At 36.8% G+C, this 12,374-nt stretch overlaps 2 protein-coding genes across 2 annotated transcripts; one reads left to right on the top strand and one right to left on the bottom strand.

Moving 5' to 3' along the window:
* The first annotated feature begins 133 nt into the window (after positions 1-133).
* On the top strand, positions 134-775 carry LOC147298215 (protein RISC-INTERACTING CLEARING 3'-5' EXORIBONUCLEASE 1-like). The gene has a single exon (XM_086246057.1). It carries the CDS (start codon positions 134-136, stop codon positions 773-775), a length of 642 nt encoding a protein of 213 aa, XP_086102183.1.
* A 7,066-nt stretch (positions 776-7,841) lies between these two features.
* LOC147298214 (patatin-like protein 2) lies at positions 7,842-9,867 on the bottom strand. Its single transcript, XM_086236721.1, has 6 exons — positions 9,730-9,867; positions 9,236-9,417; positions 8,908-9,097; positions 8,614-8,775; positions 8,033-8,514; positions 7,842-7,921 (listed from the first exon to the last, which is right to left on the bottom strand). Exons 1-6 carry the CDS (start codon positions 9,862-9,864, stop codon positions 7,849-7,851), a joined length of 1,224 nt encoding a protein of 407 aa, XP_086092847.1. The 5' UTR covers positions 9,865-9,867; the 3' UTR covers positions 7,842-7,848.
* Between the last annotated feature and the right edge of the window lie 2,507 nt (positions 9,868-12,374).

Genomic DNA, 12,374 nt, shown 5'->3' with positions numbered 1-12,374 from the left:
AAGCACTGGGGTCTCTGACTCTGCGCCTCTGCCATTTCTTCTTCCTTAGCCTCTGGATCTTCCAAATTCTCCATCTTTTCAGGGCTTCAATCTCTACTCTTCTACACATTACACACACACCAATACACCACCAATGGAACCATCTTCCAAATCCAAAAGCGCACATCAACTACGAGGATTCAGCAACGTTATGAGCGATGGCACCAATGTGGTCACCGAGATTGTATCCGATCACGGGTCAATCCACCTCTGCCTCTACCTCATAACCCAGAACATCCGCGACTACAAAGACATGGTTGTCGGGTTCGACACCGAATGGTCTTTGGTAGACATGGATGATGGCAGAGTTGAAGAACGGGTAGTCCTCATAAAGCTCTTCTCTTGCATTGGCTGCGTTCTCATAAGACTAGACCATCACGAGTCAGGTCCTGTGTGTCCTTCCCTCAAAAACTTTCTTCTCATGAAGGACGTCATCTTTGTTGGGGTTCAGATGAAACATGATCTTTGGAAGCTCAAGGAGAGTTTCGGAATCGAAGTTAGGAATGCGGTGGAGCTGAATGAGCTGGCAGCCAGTGTTCTTCGCAAGCCGAGGCTTGTTGCGTATGGACCAAGGGACCTGGCACGTGAGGTTTTGAAACTGGGGCTTGAGCAGAGGCCTCAGGATGTGATATGGATGAACTGGGCTGAGGCGTCTCTTACACCTGAACAGATTGAGTGTGCAACCATTGATGCCTATGTTATGTACAAAACTGGGAAGAAGTTGCTGAGCAGCTAGGATCAAAATTTGGCACGTACTAAGCCCTCTTGTTTTTTTGGCCTGAGTAGTGAGTCTTTCGTTTCATTCTTTTGCAGATGTGATCTCTTTGTTGAATTAGTTTTAGGTAATGGTAATTTGTAGATATTTGGTCTTACCCAATAAAATAATATTTTCAATTCGCTGATCAAGGATACTTCAACAAAGAGGTTACAGTTGATGTCTGTTCATTGTTCATTTATGCTGTTTCATTGCTGTTTTAGTAATCTCCCCACTGCTTTGACCTGTATAACAGCATCATTTTCATTAATTTACCTTCAATGTCAGCATCATTTTCATTAACAGTACTTTTCCTTACAAATTTTTGGGGGAAAAAAAAGAGGAAGAAAAGGAATGAATACTTGTTTAGGTGGATGCCCAATTTGGTGGCTCTCCTTTGCTTTCTTTGACATATTTTGACACATTGAATGCATGGTTCGGCGGAAAGAATGGTATGATCATTGCGTTTGTAACAGTTGCTTTAGACTTTATTCCATACCCCATAGTTGCTGATCCTTATGGGGGTTGTTGTATTGTTTGCCTGAGTTAAATTATCAACAGAAGGTGGTTGTTTCTTCAAGGATGGGGAATTGGGGCATAACATAATTGAAGAATTCGTGTTTCAATCCTGATGTTGCTAACAGCAATTTCTTCCTCCTTCAATAACACTCTTAAGTTTTTATGAGAACAAACAATAGCTAGGGCATTGATGAGTGATGAGTGTTGGTATATAACACAGTAAAACCATTACAAGGATTCAGATATGTGATGAGTGATGGTACCAAATAATTTAATCTCCATCCCCAAAAAGTTTTCTTCTTGTGATTTGTGAAGGATGTCGGGCCGGGTTCATATAAAATAATTTACTTGGACTGTAATAATGGCTAATAGCTTCATTAAAGAGTAGAGACTCAAAAACAAGTATAAAGAGATGGGGAGCCGCGGGCCTACATAGTAACATACAGCCACAAGGCCCACAAACAGAAAGATACGCATCGTTTCATTTTAAAGAGGCAGCCCAAATCAAACTTCATCGTTTTCTTTAACCCCATCGTTTCTTCAGGAAAAAGTTAGGGTTTCAAGTATGCTTCTTCTTTAAAGAGCGTGCGCCTCACACCGCCTTTCACTGGCTCACAACGCTATACGAGATTTTTTGCGAAGCATATCTGCACGTGGAAGGTTTGAGCTGTCCTACGATTTGTTTTAAAGCTCATTAATTATTAGGTACTGACAAATTCTTTTATTACTCAAATACACCCAAAGCCTCATAATTTCTTTGCGGGCCACCTTCTATATATCTGGGTATTCTTGTTCTTGTTTGTATCATACTCTTTCTCTATCCCCCTCTCTAGCTTCTTCCCTCTCTCCCCATTTATTTCTCTTTTCTCCTCTGTCCATCTCTCTGCTATGTTGCAGAGGCTAGTGACGACCACCAATCTGGAGAGAAAAATCTAATCAATTGGGTATGTAAATCTTCATCAAAGAAACTAGGTACTAGCGGTCCCTCCAATTAATTGAACTAATTCATATATCTACAATTTCAGCTTTTTTTTGTTAACCTCTACAATTTCAGTTAAAAGGTTCAAATCCTAAACCAAAAAGCATTTATTTCAAGTCTTTTTTTTCTTTAGTTTCTTTTCTAACATTCTTCTGAGCCACTTAACATAACTGAAACTAGAGTTTCAAAAAATACCCATATTAAGTGTTCCACACCATTGAAATTGCAGTTTCTGTAGGTGAAACTGCAAGTTGCAATTTCATAAACTGAGCTAAACAAAAAAAATCAAGAACTCATATCAAGTGTTCTACACCATTGAAACTGCAGTTTTAGAAATTGTAGGTGAAACTGCAACTTGCAGTTTCAAAAATTGAGCTAAACAAAAAAATCAAGAACGTATCCATATCAAGTATTTTACACCACTGAAACTGCAGTTTTAGAAATTGCAGGTGAAACTGAGCTGAACAAAAAAAAAAATCAAGAACATGCTACTGATAAGGAAGGCATGGGGGTGGAGCTGGTTTCCCTAATCTCTGAGCGTTGTTATAGTGAGAAACTTGTCATGTTTTTTTGGTTTTGGAGGGTGGGAGAGAGTGGAGTGAAGCCAACTGACCTAGATTTTATAATAAAGTGACCTAATTGTTAAATATTATAAATAAGTGTATTACATATTATAAACAATAAGTAAAGTGTAGCCAAGAGTAATTAATTCTTTGTTTTATGCCCGTATAATGTATGAATTAAACTAGTGATTTCCTTTCTTCAGTTTTATTATTCATTCCAGACTGCAATTCATGTTTAATATATAGCTTTCATCACTCAGGACAAGTAGTGTTTTATGTAGTTGTTGAACAAAATTTGCAAGTAAGTATAATATTATCTAACATAATTTCACCCAAATTCATTTAAGGAATCAAAGTTTTATTATTTTAAGTACGACTCATTCAAGATGCAGTACATTTCTTAATTACAATCCTTTGACTCAAGGGAATACCCTTTTATTCCAATTGCAATGAAACCAACAGATCATTTTGTGAGTGTTTGGATTTCCAATAAATAAAAGATCTATTGAAATAGAATTTATTTGCGATTGCGGTTGCACCCATATTTTATGTTGCCTACGTATCCATTGCAGGATCAAACCACACGTAGTTCCAAAGTTTTAAGTGAAAAGGGTTTAGAGCCCTAGTTTGACATGTGTTTGACTTGAGAAATTAATTTGTGACTTTTGTGTATGGAATTAATTTCTGGAAAATTTGAACAGATTTGATTTGGTTGCGGTTGTACCTAAAGTTTGGTAGGTTGCCTACATACCCACGACGGGATCAAACCAAATATAGTTCATTTGGTTAGAGATTTGGATTTGGCTGCGGTTGCACCTAAATTTAGATATAGGTTGTCTACGTATCCTTGATGGAATCAAACCGAACGTAGTTCATTTGGATTTGATTTGATTGGCTTTGTGTCATTTTGGGAATTGAATTTGAGAATTGGTTTTAGTTTTGTACCAATTGGAGAGTTTAAATTTAGGGTTTGAATTTGGTTTCGGCTTTGTATCGATTGTGAGAGTTGGTTTTGTGCCAATTTGAGAGTTTGAATTTGAGATTTGGGATTTGGGATTTGGGATTTTGGGTCCGAAGAAAAATGTGATCATTAATATTTTTGTATCATTTATTTGTTAAATGACACTTTTTTTTTATTTTTTTTTATAATGGGCTAGGCATTTAAAAAATACATTGGATTTGTGACCCCGGTACCGGTGATTTAATAATTGGCAATGTTGGAATGAGGCCCAATATCTAATTTTGCTAGCAGCACAATTGCATCGGTAACATACTAACATGCAATTTTGATTCAAAAGCAAACTGGAGACAAGCCCAAGAGAAGCTTCACGTGGGACCCCACTGATTTTCCCTAGACTTTGTTTTCCCTTGCTTATTGAAGATAAGAATCCAACAAATTGATTTCTTATATATTGTATCCTGGAGCTTGACTTTGCTTCCACTTTGCTGCATGGATAGAATTTAGAACCATGATTTCTTTTGTGGTCTTGTACTGAAAACCCCATATCTTGAAAGAATTAAAGCTTTTTTATTCTTCTTTTCTTTTCGGTGGAGAGGCATATAATCCTTTGCTTCATTTTTCTTTTTGGTCTTTCGCTGACAGAAGTGGAGCAACAACAGCAACCTATTTCTTTCTTTTTTTATATTGCACCGTTGCTGTAGAGTTAGAAGCCATACTCTTTTTATATCTTTTTCTTTTGCCAACATTTGTCTTCCATTCACCTTTCTTTGTAAGCCAAAGTCCTCATTCCATTTGGTTTGCAAGTGACCCGTAAGGAGAAGGCTAGCCCTTTTTTTTTTCTTTGTTTTCTTGGCTTGTGCCACTACAGAGATGACAAACGTCATTTATATTTTCCCTTGGCTTTCTGCCATTTCTTTGTTTTCCTTGTCTGATGCAAAAGAAATATATTTCAGCCATGAGACTTGTGTGTTTTTGTTGGCTGATGGTAGAGAAGGTGATTTCCTTTGTGGGGTTCAACACAAAATCACTAGCTTGGAAAAATTAATTTTGGGATGTTTCTAACCTGAACCTCCATCTCGATGAGACGGATTTATGGGGGGTTCAGACCAGAACCTCCATCTCTTGAAAGATGATAGATTTATGAGGAGTTCAGACCAGAATCCCCATTTGAGATGAAAGTAATTTATAGGGGGTACTGACCTGAACCCTCATCTTAAAAGAAAGAACACCATCATGGGTCACTACCTTAAATTTGAACAGCAATAGTCTTGCAGTAATTCTCTCTTCTCTCTATACTTTTTCTTTCAGCCTTTCGGTCTCTTTTTTTTTTTTTCTCTGGATTCCTTTTTTGAAGTTGTTCACATCATTTTATAGGCAACATGGGAGGCTAAGAGATGAGAATTTGATGAGATAACTCATTTGAAATCAAATAGATGTTATCAGGGGTTGATAATCTTCAGTTCAAAATTGATACTTATCTCTCAATTATCTTTATCATAGAACTCATATTTATCAACTTTATGCATTTCAAAATGTGAAGTTGAGGCACACTTTTTCTTTTATCCAATTTGGCACCAGCCACCTATGTGACGTGGGGCTCTATCCCCATTTTTTTTTTTAATTTTTTTATGGTTCAACAGTAGTATTGACCGGTTTGAGTTAGTGAAGAGAAACATATCTGCAATGTTAGGTAAAAATCTTCTTAGAAATGTTGTTGGCACTTGGCAATATAGAAAACCAATCAAAATAATCAAAGAGCTAGGTAGATAGGATTGAAGAGTAAGTGTTTGATATTATGGTAATTTTGATGTTTTGACATTGGTCTGCATTACAGTTGTTTCAATCTCTTTGATATGGTTGAATACTTTTTCATCATTTTACTTTTATTCTATTGCCTGGAATTTAGGCATGCTCTTGCCATTTTGCGGCATCTGCATGCATTGTGCAGTGAGTAGGGTTAGACTCATATTAGTTGGTACCGTATTATACTATTATGTGCTTCCTAGGTGCTGTAAGCTTGAAGTTTTTATTAGCTAATCTGGCTGAGATATTATGGGGGCAATTGAAGATCCTACCCATCACAAACTTGGTGAAGCTTTCAACCATCTTCTTGCATTTTCTCCAATCTTGATGATACTAATATGGAAAACATATCCGAATCATTTTTGCTTCAGCTGTTACTTCTTCTCTTCTATAGGAATTCATCAACGTCCGCTATAATGGAAAGAGTTCCTCCGTGGAAAATGTACAGGGTAAGAATAATATTGTAGTTTTATTTTAGACAATTAGGTGCAGCAGGGATAGTGGCAGGGGTTTTATTGTCTAAGTAACATAGAAATTCTTATTACATGGAAAGGCTTGGGAACCAAGGTGGGAATTCATGTTTCTTGTCTGACCTAGTTTCCATTTTGATTGTCCTTGGTTTGGTTGTTTCTTGTCTAATAATTTGATAGGACTGGTCTGCATGTACCTGTTTCTTATGAACTTGATGAGTTGCATGCATCCACTTACTATTATGCTAATGTTTCTTATACGCCATCATTAAATTGTTCCATTTGATCGTGTAGGTCATTATGGCCACTTGGGATGTGTACGATCTATTGCCTTTGATCCAAGTAATAAATGGTTTTGTACTGGCTCTGCAGATCACACATTCAAGGTATTGAACTTCAATTCTTGCTTCATTTGTCTGGCCAAGTTGGTTTGTCTGGGTTGCCTTATGCGTTGATTTTATGTTGTTGGAGAAATTTAAGTTCTTCCCCTTCCCCCTTTAGAAATCACATCCAGAAATAATAGAACGGATGAAGCACTTTAAGGGATTGAGCAAAGTGATCATTGTAATTTGTCTCAGAGTGGGTAATACGGTTCATGAGAGAGCTGATAGCTAGCTTTTGGAACCTGCATGGCAGCTTGGGTTAATTAAAGAAAGCTTTTGCTTATGTAACACATGATGCTACTCTCCATAACCATGAACAGAGCCGCCCATGTGAAACTATATAATATTATATATTTGTTCATATATGCATGCCATGGTAGATAGATGGTGGCCTTTCTTTTTCCCAATTAATTTGAGTGCATGCGAAGGTCAATTGTGGATATCATTGCACAAACTAGTTTGTGGACTTGTTGGTAACAGTCATATTCTAACTTGACTATTCTAGAAAATTAATAATTTAAATTAAGACTTGTTTTCCGAGTCTGACTGACCAAATGGTCAAATTCTTGACAACCGCGTTTCCAACAGTGATGTATCTGCAATATGTAATCTGCATGCATATATATATGCTTTATCATGCTAATCCATCATCACAGTACTAATTAAAATATGCAAATACCTAATTATTGATCAATAATTAAGCTCTTCAATTAGTTGTGTTTCATTTTCCTAATAAATTAAAAAGTACCTCAAGCAACAAATTGTGACTTACCAACAAACAAAACAAACAAAGATCTTAAAGTTGAATATTGTAACAATATCATCATCGCTTCACCACCAAAGAAAACATCATCCATCTCTCAACATAATATAATTCGCCATTGATTCCAAGGAGCTCTCAAAGAAACAGTCATAATATTTAATGCATATATACTATAGACTTGGTGTATTATATAAAGAACTGGACCTGGAAAAGAATTATTGATTGGCATATATACATACATATAGAGACAAAAACGTCTCTATTTCACTGTTTTGATGGATCACTAGTATCAGAAAAAAAAAAAAAAAAACAAAAACTCTTTTATTGAATATGTGTGGATCACAATTAACCAGACAAATAGAAGAACATATGAACCATATTTACGTACATTTGTTACATTGACATTCCAACCTGGGAGTGTTTATTTGAACATAAACAAAAGAATATCACTAAAGAACCAATTATGTTGTTGGTGCATGTGTGGATCATTTGCCCCCATATGCACCTTCAACTTACAATAATTTATTACTACTTCAACTAGCTTGTACTAATTAAATTAAAGAATCATGTCTTGTCATACGTATATGGCTAGCTAGGGCAAATATGTACTGCGTTCAGTTATGACAATTTCCATGGGGCGACTTTGCAAGGCGAAGCCACTTCTCTTCAGACAGTAGTTTTGCAAACCTGCACATAATTATTACAATGTTAACTATATATATGTGCCATCAAAACAATAATTTATGTTTTTGTTTTCCTTAGATGAATATCTCACAAAGCAAATTTTATTATTGGTACCTTGTAAGAGCCTCTTCATTAGTCTCATGGTTCGAAGCAGCTTCAAACCTGCCAGTCTCATCTAAATTAACCCTGGAAACTGGTTTCTTCAATAGCCCTTCACCAACTTTCAGAAGATCACCCAAATTCTTATTTGTGGCTATATCCACAGAAGCCACTTCCCCGCTTAGCGTGTCATCCTGAATTCGAAGGTAGTTTTTCTCAGAGTGAAGGGCTTGGAAAACCACAGAGAGGTTAAGGTCCACCATATCGGCACTTGCGTGACTGAAAACATTAATTATAGGGTTGGAGCCACCACTGGTTAACCAATCCAAGATGCCCCACTTGGCGGCCTTTGGTGCATTGTATTTCACTTCAGTTTTTGGCGAGCCAGTTCCTAATGATATCACCAGAAATCGTCCATAGTCCATGGGTTTGATTGGGAAGAAGTCCGAACTCCCCTTCATTATTTCCTTTGTCACTTCACCAATAGCAACTAAAGTCTGCAAGGCCAAAAGTACTATTAGTTAAGTAATTATTTGCCTAAACATTCATGATATAGATTGACAGTCTGACAATTGAACAAGTTAGATGTTATATACCGGATTATTTGCAGCCACGCCACCATCTATAAGGTTAAATTCTCTAACTTTTCCTTTGTGGTCCTTGGTTTCGAAATAATGAGCTGGGAGATAAGTTGGTGCTGCTGAGGTTGCAATGCATATATCTGAGAGTAAGGCATCGAAGGATGGCTTATTTTTCACCTGACCACCCAAGAAAGCACACATGCATATTAGAATTATATATATATATATATATATGGTCATGTACTACTGTAAAATTAAAATTAAACTCAGTGAAAAGTAGTGAATTTCAGAGAGAAGAAGGTGAAGTACCTCAAAGCTGGAGAAGATTGTTGGCTGGAGGTTCTTTATGTCAAATGTGGGAATGACAACATTAGTCAATGTTTGGTGCAGTCTTTTGTTACCTAGTTTTTCCATAACCAAGCTATGTAGATACTTCCCATTGTATTTTGGTCCTGCTAGAGCTTTGATAATCTTCTTAGCATGAGAAAACAATGGACAACTACAGTTTGATTAAGACATTTAAGCTAATATTAGTAACTATGAAATAAAAAAATTTTATGTTCAAATTAAATGTAGCAACATATATATATATGTTAATTTGATAGTAACAAGTTTGACATTAATTAACATTACGTACGTCTTCTGGGGGAAGATTTTAGGGCATTGAGTAAGGTAGAAGTCCTTAATATCTTTGGCAGCAAATAGTGGGCGGTTATTCTCATCTGGGGTTGTGAGCATGGCAGTCACAATACCACCTGTGCTTGTCCCTGCAATCACATCAAAATAGTCCGCGAGTCTTGCATCTTCACCATCCAGCTTCTGCAACATGATCAATAACATTATAGATTTAGTACTTCATTTATCATATATTACAATATTAATTAAATACGTACGTATACTAACATGTTAAAGCTAGAGCATTCAACTCAAATTTAATTGGCAATGAATGGTGATCATGCCGAGAATTTTATGCATCAATATGCAAGCCTTAGAATAAACAATAGGAGATTTCATATCCTCAACACTAGCTATAGCCACCGGATACATTAAGTAGCAAGTACAAATTTATACTTTGTGAAATATGCACAAAAACCATATATGGTTTGGCACAACATTATTGTACGTAGCTACCTGAAGCTCAGATTCTAGGAAACCAAGGATGGTTCCTGGGATAAGCCCTCTTATTCCACCTCCATCAATGCTTAGAACAGTGATTAGGTTTCCATAAGTTGGGGGCTGTAGGGGTATACTTTTGGTTCTTTCCATGAGACTGATTGAGAGTTTGATGAGCTGCAGGTATATATATTATATAAGCCTATATATAAGAGAGAGCTACAGAGAAGGAGAGAAAAAGAGTGTCTGAACTTTACAAGAGGCTTTAGACAAAAAGCTAGAGTTCTTTGGTGAGTTTCTCTTTGAGAGAAGTTAGGGTATTTATAGACTCCTCCTATAAACTCGTTTTCAAAGAATATTTCAACCAAGTCATTGGATATCATGCCCCCCAACAAGTGATTGAACTAAAAGAGAATGTCAATGGTGTATCTGATTCCAAATTTTGACCCGGTTTGTATTTTCTTGGATGTGGTTCAAGTTGGACCATGTTTATAGCAAGCAAGGGAATTATATATCATTATTAAAATGTCCATCATATCTAGTGCAACCTTGTCCTCTTGCTACAGCAGAGTGCTCATTGTCCCCCTAGACCATGCATGGACAAGCATAGTGAGAATTCTAGAATTGTAGGTGAGACTTCATGAGAATTGTAGGTGAGAATGATTAGGTAAACCATTGAGGCTAGAAAATGTACAAGAGAATTGTTAGACGCCGGCCAAACCTTGTGCTCATGAAATTGCCTAACCTTTAAAGTAACCTCCATAAAGCAGCTAATGCCTTAGATTTAATTATTCATATGAAGTTATATTTGGCCAACATGTATTAATCCTTATCGTTGCGCAACGATAAGGATTAATACAAAATAAAAATATTAATTAAACTTTTAATTTGATTCGTAAAAGGCGGCGATTGATGATCAACGATGTCACAGTAGGCTTAAAAGGTCAATCGATCAGGATAACTTGCCAAAGTGATGACTATCTCACTACAAGAAAATTGGTCTTATACCACTCCCCATTATCAGTGGTGTATTTGCACAAAAACCACTGAGCCCCTATGGTATTTTGAGTATATACCACAGACATGCCACAGAAAGGACATCAGTGGTCATTGCGGGTGTATCGAAAAGTCAAATACCATCGGAAATTGACTGTGGTATTTGTTAAAGTATCATCTAACCGATTTTACACTTACCATTGGTTCTAAACAAATCCTAACAAACAATAGAAACTAAATTAAAAAAAAAAAAAAAGAAGTTAAGTTCTAAACTCCTTTTTTTAATGATCTAATCTTCTTGGTAAACAAAAGAAGTACGATAACGACGGGTACGAGTTCTGCCATAAAAAAATATAATACACATCCCCACTGCTTCTCGCCTGACACAACTTCCTTGCAAATTTGCTGGCGGGCATTTGTGCATTAAATGCACAACAGTAGTCATATTAGCTTTATATACCACAGCCCATACCCAGTGATATATTGCTTCTTAGGCTATGATTAATGGGTGAGAGTGAGAGTGAGGGTGAAAGTTAAGACTAACTCTCAGTACTTGATTAGTGGGCCGGAGGTTGAGCGTGAGACTAACAGAGGGTAATATTTGAGATTGATATATGCAAAACTTGAGAGTGAGAGTTTGAGTGAGAGTGGGGTCCACCGAATAATGTGTGTTGCGGATGGGGATGGCTGAGAGAAAGTGGGGTGGTGAAATTCCTTCCCAGCCCTTATGTCATAAATTCATTGTTGTTTTATTGTGTTGGTATTAAATTAAATGAGAGGGGCAGATTTGGAAAAATGGGGAGATGTGAAAAGCAGCCGACGATGGACTGGCCCACATGACAGAAGCTGACTGACACACCATGAGGACGCGTGCGTGACACGGACGGTCAAGATCTATGGACCGTTGCGGATCAACGGTCGAGATCTTTGGACTGTTGTTTTTTTTTTTTTTTAAACAGCCCTTACACGTGGCGCCTATCTAACCATTTAAATTAATTATCGTTGGTGATCAACGGCTGCAAATAAATGACCGTTATAATTAGGATTAAAAAATACCAAAAAATTCAAAAAAATTCAGAATAATTTAATAAAATTTCCAACAGCTATTTCATCACTTATCCTATAAATTGAGTATTCACATCTCATTTTTTCACACATCTATCTATCATTTTCACTCACGGATATTGTAGAAAAATTTTCTTTGCAATTTTAATCATGGTAAAGGGTCCCAATTGGTCCAATGGTGAAAAGGTAGCTCTAGTTGAAGCTTGGATGAAGCTTTCTGAAGATTGTGTTATCGGCTCCCATCAAGAAACACCGACTTTTGGTGCAAAGTGTACGATGAATTTATTCGGAATTGTCCTCAAGCCCTGGCTCATGGACGACAACTTGGGGCGGTCCAAGCTCACTTCAAGAAGATAGGGCAAGCCACTAGTAAGTATCATAAGTGTATCTTGGTGGCAGAACGATCAAGCACTAGCGGGCAATCGCAAATTGATGTGGTGAGTTTTTTTGGTTAATTAAATTCAAATAGCTTTGTTGGCCTAAAAAAAATTCAAATATTTTTATACCATTTATTTGTTTTTATTGATTTGTTTTCATGTTACTAGGTGAGCTTTGCCAATGCACGATACCAAGAACTCGACAACAGGAACCATCCTTTTGGT

Source organism: Dryas octopetala, chromosome 1 (genome assembly GCF_963921425.1).
Source record: "Dryas octopetala chromosome 1, drDryOcto1.1, whole genome shotgun sequence".
Taxonomy (NCBI): domain Eukaryota; kingdom Viridiplantae; phylum Streptophyta; class Magnoliopsida; order Rosales; family Rosaceae; genus Dryas; species Dryas octopetala.
The sequence above is the reverse complement of the archived record's forward strand: the minus strand, read 5'-3'. Positions and strand labels throughout refer to the sequence as shown.

What these genes read in the sequence shown, in the direction of transcription:
- LOC147298215 (XM_086246057.1), top strand. Translation starts at nt 134, where the DNA reads ATGGAACCATCTTCCAAATCCAAAAGCGCACATCAACTACGAGGATTC.
- LOC147298214 (XM_086236721.1), bottom strand. Translation starts at nt 9,864, where the DNA reads ATGGAAAGAACCAAAAGTATACCCCTACAGCCCCCAACTTATGGAAAC. An exon ending in TCCTAGAATCTGAGCTTCAG is followed by an intron (nt 9,418 to 9,729) that starts GTAGCTACGTAC and finishes ATCATGTTGCAG; the next exon opens with AAGCTGGATGGTGAAGATGC. An exon ending in AATGAAGAGGCTCTTACAAG is followed by an intron (nt 7,922 to 8,032) that starts GTACCAATAATA and finishes AATTATGTGCAG; the next exon opens with GTTTGCAAAACTACTGTCTG.